At 37.8% G+C, this 14682-nt stretch overlaps 1 protein-coding gene across 43 annotated transcripts in view; it reads left to right on the top strand.

The window, feature by feature from the left end:
* Nucleotides 1–14682, top strand: part of PTPRD (protein tyrosine phosphatase receptor type D) — a 1673772-nt gene that overhangs the window by 1540527 nt on the left and 118563 nt on the right. For all 43 annotated transcript variants that reach the window (XM_065549568.1, XM_065549595.1, XM_065549566.1 and 40 more), the window contains 3 exons: nucleotides 2475–2565; nucleotides 9425–9634; nucleotides 12997–13157. In XM_065549568.1, the coding sequence (XP_065405640.1) occupies nucleotides 2475–2565; nucleotides 9425–9634; nucleotides 12997–13157 (462 nt within the window). The remainder of the gene's footprint in view (nucleotides 1–2474; nucleotides 2566–9424; nucleotides 9635–12996; nucleotides 13158–14682) is intronic.

Here is a 14682-nt window from a genome sequence, read left to right on the forward strand (position 1 = left end):
CCAGGATTTCACTCAATGTAAGTAAAGCTGGCAGAATCTGAGCCTATCGCATTTGCTAGAAAAAGGGTTGTTTCCCCATTTTATTGATCTGCTTAAGAGATAAGAGATTTAGTCAGCCCCCTCTCGTCATGCTACATCAGGGGTTCTCAAACTGGGGGTCGGGACCCCTCAGGGGGTCACAAGGTTATTACATGGGGGATCGCGACTGTCAACCTCCACCCCAAACCCCACTTTGCATCCAGCATTTATAATGGTGTTAAATATATTTAAAAGTGTTTTTAATTTATAAGGAGGGGTCACACTCAGAGGCTTTCTATGTGAAAGGGGTCACCAGTACTGAAGTTTGAGAACCACTGTGCTACATGTTTTGTTTTACAAATCTAGGATAGAATTAGTATGGGCTGGGATTGGTAAATAGCATTCACCGATCTGTGGTACATAAAGAACTGAGTACCTACACTTCCTCTTGGTATCAATTATAGTTGTGTATGCTCTTTGAAAATTAGGCCCTTGATATTTTTTAAAAAAAGGAAATTTTAACACATTTAAGCATTTTGTATGGTAATAAAAAAGTGCAGTCATGTTACAACATAGAACTCCTTTATCTCTAGGAGTATTTTCACGTGCTGCCAAAAAGGAGATCCAGATTGAAGGAGCTCCATTGAGAAGGTTACTTCATAGGCTGGTTTAGACTGAGCTCTTTGTATAGGACCATGGAGAAGGATTGTTATGGATTCTCTTACTAATTGCTTCAGAGGAGGCTGTTCAACTGTATTCCTAGCTATGAGTGAAATGAACACACAGCCACTGTGGCAGAAAAAAAAATGGATAATAAGCCATAAAAAATGGCAGGCCAGGGTAGGTGAAGATTGTCAATGGTCCTTCAGCCTTATCTTCTATTACTAGTCACTAATGGAGGACACAGAGGCACCTTAAATATGAGATCTGTCATTATCAGGGCAAAGGAAGGCAACTACTCTCCCCTATCCTCTGCTATTGAAACAAAGAATAAGTGTTTTTTTGACAAATATATTAAGAAAATATATAATATCTATTGTTGTCACTCTCTTTCCTCAGTTCTGCACACTAATATGAAAGGATAGACCTGCTTGACATATACTCTGGTTTGGTGGGAGAAAATGAGAAGGGGACAATCCGGGAACAAAAAATAAAAAAATGCTGCCTCATCTCAATTATACTGAAAAATGTCATTTACTGAAAATTTTCTATTGGAGAAGAGAAGAGGATGTTTTTCAGGGGAATGTTTGACTAGTAAATTGGGAGTGTATTTTGCTTTAAAGTCCTGACTGTGAAGAAAGTCAAATGGTAGGGTTACCTATTCCACTGTAATGAACTATATTAGGCAGATACAGAACGTGTTAATAATAATTTATAGTAAGAAATAAAGGGGAGGTGTGTCTTATAATATATATATGAAATGAGAATTAAGAAGACATTGTGTGTTTATATATAAAATGTTATCTTAAATCTTAATTATATATAAATATGTTCTTAATTGTCACTTTATATAACACACATATACACACAAATCTATTATAGATATATAATGTTGTCTTAATTCTCAGGGTATGTGTGTGTATAATGTCTTAAGTCTCAGTGTGTATATATACACCTCTACCCCGATATAACATGACCCGATATAACACAAATTCGGATATAATGAGGTAAAGCAGCGCTCCGGGGGGGCCGGGCTGCGCACTCCGGCAGATCAAAGCAAGTTCGATATAATGCGGTTTCACCTATAATGCGGTAAGATTTTTGGGCTCTTGAGGACAGCGTTATATCGGGGTAGAGGTATATAATGTAGGTATATAATGTATTCTTAATTCTCAGTTATATGTATAAGTCCCCCATAGATACCCTTTTACTTCTTATTATATATTATTGACCATTTTTGTATTATATCTATAGAATACTATAGTATGATAATAGTAGCAGGATCAACAAATGCATTATGTTACCATCTCATTCCCATTATACATGAAAATATGTGATGGTAAATGGGCTCTTGAAAAATCCAGTAATAAGTTTCAGCGTATTGGTTTCCATACGCTTAGAATGCTGGCATGGCACAAGTATCCCATGCCTGTTACATTTAAAATGAGATAATGAACTGCAGTCAACCATGTAGGCATTATGAAATATTATAATTATAGTTTCATATAAATATGTATGTGTTTAGATGAAAAAGCAGGTAATTAGTGCCATTTGTTTGTCAAATGCTGTACACTAGAATTTATCATCTGTTTGTTTGCAAGAGCCTCTGTAGTGTACAAGAACCTTTTTGCAGTTATATTTGGGAGATTGTAGCAACATTTCATGGACAAAATCTGCCTTTATTTCAGCACAGTTCTCTCTCTCCAGAGAAGTTGGCTTTAAGCTCACATCCAACCCTTTTGACTTATCCACTCACTTGATTTAGACCTCATTGTTATCTATTACTTCCTTTACAGAGGTTATTATATAGTAATTGTGCCTTTGAAGAAGTCTCATGGAAAGTTTATCAAACCATGGGAAAGTCCGGATGAAATGGAATTAGATGAGGTACAGTATTTCTATTTTGACTGTTTCTGTTTCAGTAATTAAAATATTTTAATGATTGCATCCCACTAATGCACTGATTTCAGCGACTTTAGTTGTCTGGATATTTTATCTTTGGATTGTGTTACCCTCTGGGGGCAGAAAAAAAGATCTAATTACTTAAATTAGAAGACATTAAAGACATTAAGTTTCAATAAAGCACACAAACTGTCTGATCTTTGTTGGCATTAATATTTTATTCTTTGCCTATTGTAAAGCACAAAGCAAAAGTGCATAAGGTGAAATGAGTTGTCAGCAAAAGCTTAATCACCACTGATATGAACTGCAGTAAAGGTCTGGTTCATTAGTGGGCTGTTTGCTAAGGATGTAACAAATGCTAAATTGCAATTTGCACTGCTGTTTAACATTTGACTTACCTTGTGGTCTCTTTACCTGTTTCTCACATACTGTAATACTGATGATTAGGAAATGTTTGCAGTATTCTCTATTCTTGTGGTACTCAGTATTCCAAAATTAAAAACCACATAGGATAAAACAACCGTATGTCACCAATTAGCAATATAAGCACCATACTCCAAAAAACAGAGTATAGTGGCTTCATTTCAGAAAAACAACAACGAAATACTTTATCTCTTTTGAGCTAGTATTACTTCTAGCCAGCCTAGTGTAGATTCCTTCTATGTCTGCATTGAACTTAATCTAATCTGTCCTCATTTTCCCTGTCCGTAAACTGGGGTTAGTGATCCTGACCACCTTTGTGAAGTGCTTTGGGATCTCTAGATAAAAAGCACCGTACGAGAGTGAGGTATCATTATGATTATTATTTTTATATCTGTCTAGGGTTTGAGGCCACACTCATTGGCGTTGTAATTGGTGCAGATAATATCCCCACATCTTCATGAATCTCCAATTTGGACTTAATCAAAGACCACTAAAGTCATTTGGAGTCTTTCCATTGAATTCAGCAGGCTTTGGATCAAGCTCTATATACTTTCCCCCTTTCCTTTAATCATGGTAATGGAGTTGCCATTGCTTCTCCATAAAACAGCCAACAGGAAGTGCTCATTCAGCAAGTGGTCACCACACTTTTTCCCTACCCCCAGTACCCAAATATGTTGTCTGTGACCTGAGAGAAATAAAGCATCTGACTTGCTGTACCCAAACAAAAAGTGAGAACTGTGTTTTTCTCCGACAACTCCAAGGGGCAAGGAAAACAAGAGGTAATTCCTCATTCTGGGCATCTATTGTAGGTCAATTTAGGAAAGTGTTTTCAATAACCTAGTCCAATAATTGGGAGTTTTTAATTGCTTCAGTGACCAGAAAAGAAAATTATCTGCAACAGCAGGAAAATAGTAATTCTCCATCAGAATAATGCAAAAGGCTTAGTTGTTCTTACTAAGTTATTCAAAGGAAAACATGGTTGCTCCTGAGTAAACAATTAAAGCCTGAAGTACTCTTCATTATTTTAAATTAAATTAATGGAGATATCCTATCTCCTAGACCTGGAAGGGACATTGAAAGGTCATTGAGTCCAGCTGCTTGCCTACACTAGCAGGACCAAGTGCTGATTTTGCCCCAGATCCCTAAGTGGCCCCCTCAAGGATTGAACTCACAACCCTGGGTTTAGCAGGACAATGCTCAAACCACTGAGCTATCCCTACCCCCTGATTTTAATCAGTTTTTAACCAGTTTACAGCATTGTCTTCTTTCTGTTTTGATCAGAATCGGATTCAAAACACAGAGACCACTTGCTTGAACCATTAATGTCTTTCCTTTAAAAGAGCTGGTTGTAAAGGCTATCAGCACCTTGACGCAGTCCTAGATGACATAAAAAAATAGTTAAACAATAAAATTTCCCTGGAAAGACCCATTCAGTAATGGAACATTGATTTACTATTACCGCCCAATTTTAACCTCCAAAATCCAGTCAGATTCAGCAACAACAACAGATAAGTGTGGGTGCAGGATGACATTGAACTTTGTTGCAATAAAATTCTACGGGTCTGTGCTGCTGATTCCCATAACAAAGGGTCATTTTAATCATTCTGTAAGTTGTGGTGCATTAATCTGTATAATAGTTTGATAAAGAACATTTATTAATTCAGAAATATTTGGGTCAGGATGGGCTGTTTCCTACTTTTTTACTGATATAATTGAGACCACATTGTAGAATTAATGGTGGAAGAAATAAGATATGCATTGACTGGAAAATGAAAATTATTTCTGTTAAAGAACTAAAGCCCTTGATATATCTTTTACGATTGCCTTCAATATATGCAGTAACTCTTGAGAAGGGGGAGGAAAATCAAAAGCTGGCAATGGCTGCACTTCATGCTTTCTCGTTCAATTTCTGATGCTTAAAGGGTTTTTTTCCCCTACCTGGGGAAATAAGAACTTTATATTGTTGTTATGTAGTCTTTCCCTGACCAACCTGAGTAAGCAGTGACACAAATAAAGGGTAAAATGCACCTATGAGAAGAAAACTCACCAAACCGCTAAACCAAACTACTGACAAATGATTAGGTCTTTATGGAGGTGAGCTAGGGGAATTTCTGGGTTTTGTCTACTATATTCTCAGATATCTTGGTTTGGGACATATTGCACAGGGAGTTACTCAATATGCTAGACACCCCCAAATGCTTTACAGAAATAGGTTAGCAAAAGAGACCTCAGTAGCAGGTGGTTTTGGAGCAGTAAATCCATAATCTACCGGTCAAGAAGACTGTATCCACACTTATCTAAGTGTTCTGAACCTACAAGGTGTCATGCACCCTCAGCTCTGATTGAAGTCAGAGGTAGTGGAGGGTGAAAAGCAAGGGTGCAAGACAAGGCCACTAGTTAGACAGATATTCTGAGTTTGAAAGGTACCAGGGAGAAAAAATGTACTGGAAACTGGGGTTGAAATTCAGGCTCCATTGAAGTTATTGGGTGTTTTGCCATTGACTTCAACTGGACCAGAATTTCACCCTGGGTTCTTGCAGTTGATTCAAGCAGAGTAAACTATTATTTTGCTTGGTCAGAAATCATGACTTGTTTGCTAGTTTGTGGCCATTAGATTTTGGAAAATGCATATAGTCATAAAGACATTTAGTTATGATGAGACTTGGTGACACAGAGTAAATATGTCATCTTTGTAAAAGCAATATGAATGGCAGATGTTATGATTTGGATTTAAATACACCTCTACCCCGATATAACGCGACCCGATATAACATGAATTCTGATATAACATGGTAAAGCAGTGCTCCGGGGGAAAGGTCTGCGCACTCCAGCAGATCAAAGCAAGTTTGATATAACGCGGTTTCACCTATAACACGGTAAGATTTTTTGGCTTCCGAGGACAGCGTTATATCGAGGTAGAGGTGTATTATTTAGGAGAATTTTTGTTGTTGCAAGGAATAATGAAAAAAACAACAACCCAGAAATAGATGTTAAGTCTTAAATGAATTCAAAGCTTTTCAACCTAGCCCTGTTATAAAGTATCACTGGGGATAATTGTGATGTTAATGACATATGGCAACAACATCACCTATATCTGAAATATGAATGAAAGCAAGGGTGCACCTGGGGTCTATTCAGTCATGTGGAATAGATTTTGTAAACCAGATTTCCATTCACACACAGAGTTAAGTTTAGCTGGCCTTGACTGAACAACATTCACCGATTTGCAATGGTTTATGAAAGGTCTAAAACCCAAATTATAATTATAGTATGAAGTGGAAAGATGGGGAACAAAAAAATTGGCTGGGATTTTCAAAGGTGGTGTGGTAGAAGGAGTAAGGTGAGCTAATCCCATTGAATTCCAGTGGAGATCGGTCCCCTGTGACTCCTTTGAAAATCTCACTCTTCATCTTAAAGGGTGGCTGGAAGCATATACTTCCCTTTGTATAAATATACTGATGTCTGTGGACCATCAGTCAGTAAAAACTCCCTACCCTCCCAAATACCCGAAGGAGCTGGACCTGAGGTTAGGAGGCAGGCAAATGGAACCGACTGTGGAGAGGTGGATGTGTATATATTGAAGCCAGTTGCCAAGCTGCCTTCAACTTCCCCTGCCTGCCTGGTATATAACCAAGCTTTCTCTCAGTGGTCTTTTTCATCCACTGCTGGGAGTGAGTTTATCCTGGTTTACCCCTCCCCAGCCCCCTCTCGCCCATGAAACTCCACTCTGAGATAAAGCTAGGAAGGGAGAGAGAAATAGCAGAGTGTTCCCAGCAGCTGATGAAAGCATCTCTGGGAGCAGAGCTGTGGAAAGGCTGGCCTCGGGGGAGTGATAGAAAGCTCAGCAGGCTGGCATCACTGCATGTACATATTTTTGGGGGTGAATGCTTCTTAGAATCCCACTAGCAGATGCCTTGGGGGCATATCACGAAAGAAAACCTCCCTCAGCAGATCTGCTCTGAGCTGCTGCTGTTAGAAGCAACAGCAACCAGGGCTAATGTTCAGGCAGCCTCTGCTCCCCTCTCCTGTTGCTGCCACTGACTCTACCTAGTACTGGCACATGTGAAGCAATCAGAAGGCGGGGCTTTTTTTTCTTAAAAAGGGAGTGGCCCTCAAAAACAACTAGATAAAAGCACCATTAATAGGCCAAGATTGGTCTATTACCCACTGCAGCCCTCACTTTTACACAAGTGAGGGTCACCTGGAAATTATTCTGGATGCACGTTAAATAAAAGAGAATGTGCAAAAATCACCACAGTTGTTTCTAAGATTAAAGTACAACAGTGTCATTTTACAGCAATGTCCTTTTCAAGGATCCAAACACCTTCAAATACTTGGGAAGTTCATTTTCAGATCGAGGGGTCCATTACACTAGTTTTTATGCTGGTGTAACTCCACTGAAATCAATAAAATTACACCAACATAAAGCTTGTGCAACACGATGGGGAATCAGGCCTTGTGTCTGAACTCCATATCTGGTCGCTATACTGATCTTTGTAACGGAGCAGAGCAAAGCCCAGTATCAAAACATCCCCAACCTTTAAGGAAGTTTGTATCCAAATTTTGCATCTTGGGCCCATTTCTAATTTTAACCCGTTTGAGATTCAAAATTTTAATGAACTGGCATGTTCAGCTAATCAGTGTTAACAAACTTTGTTTTAGTAGCGAGTTAAGTTTAAGTCATATCCCAGAGAAAGGAGTGGTTGCTTGTTTTGTGTGCTTTTGGATTGTTTGATGCATAATTAGGAAATACTTGTTCCATTTTGGGGATGGCAAAGAGAAATGCAGTGTAATACTGAAAAATACTGAAAAAGTGGGTTCAGCTAGAGCTTCCCCAACTAAGCATATTTTTAAAATGAAAATATATACTAGAGATTATATTTTAATCTCTTTGCTACTGATCTGTAACTTTCCCCTGGAGACTTGCCTCCTACACTTAACAATGTAGTGAAAACTTACCCATTTTGTTCGTTTTGTCTGGGAGCAGAAGAACTCAAAATAACTGTGTGACCTTGGAAGAATATAAGGCTGGAGACTGAGTCTATTGCTTTTACTTTAAAATAGGACAATGAATAAGTTTCATGGGTGAAAAACGAGGGAACACTCTTAGCAGTCATCACTTGTCAAGCAGGAAAACTTCAGGCTATTTTTAAATGAGTCAAATTAGTATTTGCTTAATGTCAGTATATCCAATGTATTAAAAGATATTGAATAAGCATTTGGCCATTTAAATAAGTAATTAATCAGTGGCTTTACCAGGTCGGCTTTATTTCATTTATTAGTTAACATACAAACATGAGCTAGTATTTAATCTTACTGCCAAATACCCTGATGTATATTTTGGCTTTGTTCATCAGAGCAAATATTTAATGGGGTAAAGGAAGTTTACATTTTGAAAGGCAGGCTACACAGTTTATGTCTCCGTTGAGTATGTTAAGTTCTGGTGCTTAACTGTTATGATGGAAAGTGGTCTGGGTGTCAGGACTCCATGATTCAGTTCCTGGCTCTTCCATTGAAGTGCTGTGTGACCTTGAACAAGTTGTTTAGAGGTTGATTTTAGTGATGATGAGCATCTGAAACTTTTATTGACGTCAGTTGGAATTGTGGGTGATAAGTGCATCAAAAAACTGTGCCTTTAAACTTTCTCTGCCTGCCTTTACTCATCTGTAAAATGAATTTAATTATACCTCCCTTACTGAGTGTGTGTATTTGAGATTCATTATTTGTAAAGTTCTTGGAGAGCCTCAGATGAAAGCTGTTATAGAAATCCAGTGGACTATTTTGTGAATATGGATGATGTTGTTGTTTGTTTGTGTTCTAAACTCTTCGTAATACTGAATGGTGCTAGAAAGTGTTTGCATTTTAGAAAGTGCCCCTGAAAAATTAAACCTAGGTAATGAAGCCTGAGTTTCACAGGCTGGGATTTTTTTTTTCTTAATTTTGTATTATTTTCAATTTCCTTCCTCAGAGGGAAGTTTATTTGCTTTATTGGGATTCACTGTATTAAGTTGGAGGTCACAGTGTGGCTGCTGCATACATATAAAAAATATTATGCAACAAATTGTCTTTATTTTTCAGAGAAAAGGTGTAATGCATTGTAGGAATTAATTCGGCAGGGTTTTATTAGCATGGACAATGATATCAGGCACTGAAAATTGATCTAGTTGACCCATGTTTATAATCTGAGCAGTGCAATTGCAATTTAGTATCTTATCTTAACAGGAAAGGCCAAAAATTTAAGAATCGCAAGAACTGAGATTTAGTGATACTGACAAGCACCATGAAATGAGCATAAATGGTACTTTGATAGTTCTTGGCCCTGAATTAAGTTTTCCCATTAAACTGTCAATAAGTTACATTAATGTTGTTTACAGTTATCTTTCTGTTCTCTCTCTCTCGCTCCTTCCCCCCCCCCCCCCAGCTACTTAAGGAGATAGTTAGGAAACGCAGAAGCATTCGTTTTGGGAGAGAAGTTGAATTAAAGCCATACATTGCAGCTCACTTTGAAGTTCTTCCTACTGAGTTCACCCTGGGGGATAAAAAGCAGTATGGTGGCTTTGAGAATAAGCAACTCCAAAGCGGTCAAGAATATGTCTTCTTTGTTTTGGCTGTAATGGAGCACTCTGAATCTGTAAGTGGGCTGCATGTTTTTGCTGCAGTTGTTTTTATTCCCAAGTTTATCTTCACTCATTTCTTATAGTATTTGTTCACACAATCACTCCTCTGTGCACTCACAAAAAGTCAGTTACCTACAGGGTATGTCAGTGCTTTTCAAAAGTCAGTCTTTCCTTGCTTATTTACAGTGATCTCTCCGGCTAGAAGGTAATTGTTCTGCATGCATTTTAATGTATTATTTGCTTCTGTAACTCAAGGGTAAAGATCACCTTTTATTAGCCCTATTCTGATCCTTTGCAAATTACAGGCCTTGCTTCATGACATCCGTGATGCAACTACTGAGGCATGAGCTTCATAGCAATATCTTTCACCGTGTAAAAAATGTTCCTTTCTTGCCTGGGGATTACCATTGAGACAGTGGTGTTTGTTACCAAAAATCTTTGGAAAGATCTATCTAATCAGAGACATGCACAGCTAGCTTCTTCAATGATAGTAATTTGCTACCAACTTTATCAGTGAAATGTAAGAAAGTTAGAAAATAATGCAATAATAAGGAGAATTCCTGAGGTGATTTAAATAATGAGCTGTCTCTTCCCATTATGTAATTCATCTTATTCTTATGTCCCTTTATGCTTGAGTTGTTTTAGCTGCAAGTAAAACAGTAAAAAAATAATTAAACAAAGATAGAAATAGGACGGTGGAAAGATGCTGCTTCATACATTAACATTTGAACATGCAATATGTCGCATAGTCTTTCTAATTGATTCCTAAGCCTGACAGATACATTTGCTGGGCTCAGCCATCTGAACCTACTGTAACAGTAATCTGAAGTCTAGTCAAAGACCTCCAGTGTCTGGCAATGCCTTAAATGTGTGGAGAGTGTATTTAGTTGAAAACGAGGAGGAAGTTCTAGTTAGTCTACTTACCACTTGTGGCTTCATTTGAAAATGGAGCAACTGCTTTAAGGACGTTCTAATATAGAACAAAAGTTTCCCTTTTCCTCTTTCTGTCCTACAGTGATTGCAAAGACTGTGTCAATGGAATGGAAAATCTGTTAATTAATAAAATCCTACACCCCATTGAAAAGTTAACCAAAAAAAGTGACTAAGTGATGATTTACAGCTGGTGATAGAAGAGCCAGTGGCCTTGTGAATTGAGCATAGGCATCACGTCATTAAATCTTAACTTTGAAAAATAGGACAGCTTTTAGGTAGAAAGTTAGATATCTGAAAAGCTATACTCACAAATTACCCAAACTAAGATTCGATCTTTTCTTTGCAAAGTTTTGCTCCTTCTGTAATTTTACATATTAACTAAGGCTGTAATGGCTAACATTGTTGATTTTGGGACTGTGACTGCCTTAAAGATAAATGAACGTAAAAAGGTTTGGTTTGGATGTTTACAACTTAAACATGGTATCCAGAATCTGTGATAGGATTTTGTAGTTGTGGATCTGGCCATAGGGAAGGAAGAGGGGTCAGATAAATGAGCATCTATGTCCCATGCTCCATTGCGCTCTGTTCTCAACACATCAGTTCCAGAGGCTGCTAGAGTTTGAATCTTGCACTCTAGCAGAGTATTTCTTCTGCACAGGCAGAATACTTTCTACACAGCATTTCTCCTGCACCTAACTCTAAGCATTTACAAGTGATCAGAAAATAGATTTGTCTTAAAAATCTAACAGTATTAACAATGCCTATAGGTAAAAGTAGACATCAAGGATTTCATATCTCTTCTTTGGTTCAGCCTATTCCCATGGGGTAGTTTGTTATCACATTTTGGCTTCAGCATTTGGTTCTACTTGCTCATGAAAGAGTGGCTGAAGGCAAAGTAATATTCCAGTGGCAGAATCTTCTGCATCTTCAATTAACCTTGAAGCAGAAAAATACCTAGGTCAAAGTTCCTTTAAGCAGGATGATGGAACGCAAGTGATTAAACAACTCTTCATACCTGAGAAGAAAATTTGTTATAAAAAACAAAAGCAAATGGTAAATGATTTGTGCTTGCTTGTCCCACAGACAACCATTGTCAGTTTTTCATATAGTCAGTTTCTAAATGTTTTTATTCATATTAACCCATTTATTCACTTATATGACAAGACAATTGAACATGATATCATTGGTCAGTACCGCATAATCATTTTTTATTGCAACTATTTAAAGCAATTTTCAGATGTAACCACGTCTGTATTCAAACTTTTCTGACCTGTGAAATTAGTAATTATCTAATCCGAAGTGAAAACGTCTTTCTTTATGGTGTCATTGCTAAGGCCTGCATCACGTGTAAAGTTGCCATCAAGTTTCCTCCTCCTCGCTTCATTAGTGCTGACACCCTGGTGTGACTCTACCCATAGTTTGGTTAAGCAAAGCTCCCAAATGAATAGAGTATTCCATAAAGTGGCCTGTCAGGAACCGAACTGACACAAGTAGCATGGCTGGAAAAAGCACAGCCTTCAGCCACTCTGGCTTAGTCTGGCAAAAACTGAGCTTCTTGTCCTCTACCCAGCATTCATCCTTCTTCCCCTCTTCTCTGTTACCCTTGACAACTCCACGTCCTTGCTCTGCTACAGGCTCTGAATTTATCTGTGATTCCTCTCTATATCTTTTGCCCATAGTAGACCTCTGTCTCTACAACATCTTCATAATCTGTCCATTTCTCTCCATTTTCTTTGCTTAAACCCTTATCCAGCTTTCATCATATCTCAGCTACATTGCTTCCAAAGTCATCTAGCTTTTCTACTCTCTATGTCCAGCCTCTCTTCATAGTCTCTCCCCTTGTCTTCAAGTCCCTAATCCACTTAGCTCCTATCTAGCTCTCTGTTGTTGCCTCTCTGCACTCTCCACTTTGTCCCATTGTTTCTGACCAAGCAGTGTGCTACTATTGCCCAACATATCCCTATATTTAACCCTGCCTTCCTGACTGTCCACTATAATTCTGTCCTCTACTCTTTCAGTTTTTTCACACCTCTTCCAGGAAGCGTTTAAACTCTTGTTCCCTCTTCCCTTCCCAGCAGTGCAAACAAAACAAAGAAGTGAACAAACAAATCATCCACTGTACTTTGCTAGTCAGTCATTTTCTTTTGTTACATCATCTCCCCAATTTTTCATCATTACATTGCTCACTGAGATTGTGAAATCTTCTGGGCAGAGACCTTGTCTCCTCATTTCTCTGCATACACCTATCATACTTTTGATACAATATAAATAAAATTGTAATAATAATAAATTATTTACATTTTAATCTATATAGTGTAAGATTTGAAGAAATAACAATGGGTATTATAATGCCATTATATTCCATGTACATTTATTTAGTTCTAGCACAATTATTTCTCATGCCCATTACTTTATCGTTGAATAGGATCTTATTTTCTTACAGACCATGTATGCAACCAGCCCATATTCTGATCCTGTTGTGTCAATGGATCTCGATCCCCAGCCAATTACAGATGAAGAAGAAGGCTTGATTTGGGTTGTAGGACCAGTTCTCGCAGTGGTGTTTATCATCTGCATTGTTATAGCTATACTTCTTTATAAAAGGTAAGTTTACCAAATAGTTCTTTTTAAACTAAGGTGACTTTTAGATATTTTGACCATTTTAAGATACAGTGGGATCAGATAAAAAGTTGTTGTGCCATACTCTACATATTAGATGTCATCCTATGGATTCTTGCTATATTTTTTGAAGAAATTTTGTTTAGTTTGTATAGAACTGAAAAGTTACTTTGAGTTTTCCCTATAGTTATAGTGATTTGGTTTCACTCTTTTGCTGATGACACTGTATTGCAATTTGCGGTATTAAAAATGTTTTTGTATTTTACATATATATGTACATTAGTGTATGTGTACACGTGTATCCATATAATCATTTCACTTTTTTTACTTATCTATTTAATATTGTAATGGTAATACGTTATAGGTTACATTCAATCCTGGTGTGAACAGACACAATTCTCATCTCCCTAAAAGTAACTGGAGTTGTGCCTCCTGAAATCAGGCCTCAGTTTGGCCATGTATGTACATGCATTCCTGTACACTAGGATTAACAAAATACCAGTAATCATTTGCTACTAACACTGGAATCTGATCATAAACTTGAGGAGTCATTTGCTGACTCTTTTTTCATCCTGTATGCTTAAGGTGACCGATGGCCCATTTTTAAAGGGACAGTCCCTTTTTTTGGGACTTTTTCTTATATAGGCGCCTATTACCCCGCACCCCATCCCGTTTTTTCACAGTTGCTATCTGGTCACCCTGTGTCTGTTACATCATGCTGCACAAGACACAGATCTAGGTTTTGCCATTATTTGAGGGTCTGATTCTCCACTGCCTTATACCTTGTTCAGTCATTTACACCTGTGCAAAGTGCAGGCAAAGTTTGCGTACAGTACTATCATTTAAGCTTCCTAACCTTTTACACCTACTTTTCACAAATGTCAATGACTACACAATGTGCAAGGTGGAGAAGAGGAATACCCAAGAGGGTCAGAAGCCCAGATTCAAAGTTTTACTGTTTGATTTTTTTCTTTACCCAAAACAGTTTTGAAAGTATATTGGCAATGTATAATTGTTAGCGACTGAGCCATCATTAAGCCTCAAATATGTCTGACTAAAGCTACCCATGAAAATCTGAGGAAGCAGTAAAGATGTGGGGATGTATTTTTTTTAAATACTCTACATTTAATGAAATTATTTTCTGTGAAGCAATCGGATTGTAATTGTACCTATTCTGATGAAGAAAAAAAATCTTCATAAGCCTCAAACGTCCTGGATTTTGCCCCCTTCCCAAATGTCTGCAGTCTAAAACAGCTGAAGATGAATGCAGAGGCCTTCAGGTTTCTGAAAGAGAAATACTGTGTTCAGCGTAAAGAACAGTCCTGAGGCAACCTCTGTTTTGGAATCCAAACAGACCTATATTTATAAAGATGCCCGTTAGGATCATAATCTTAAAGCAGCACAGAAATCATTCTGTTTCTTGCCGATGTTATGCCTCATGAAAGTTTCTGTTAGTACCTACTGAGCCAATCTAATTGTTAGCCCCTCCTTGAGGCTATCAGTCATTATA

This window comes from Chrysemys picta, chromosome 6, assembly GCF_011386835.1.
Source record: "Chrysemys picta bellii isolate R12L10 chromosome 6, ASM1138683v2, whole genome shotgun sequence".
Taxonomy (NCBI): domain Eukaryota; kingdom Metazoa; phylum Chordata; order Testudines; family Emydidae; genus Chrysemys; species Chrysemys picta.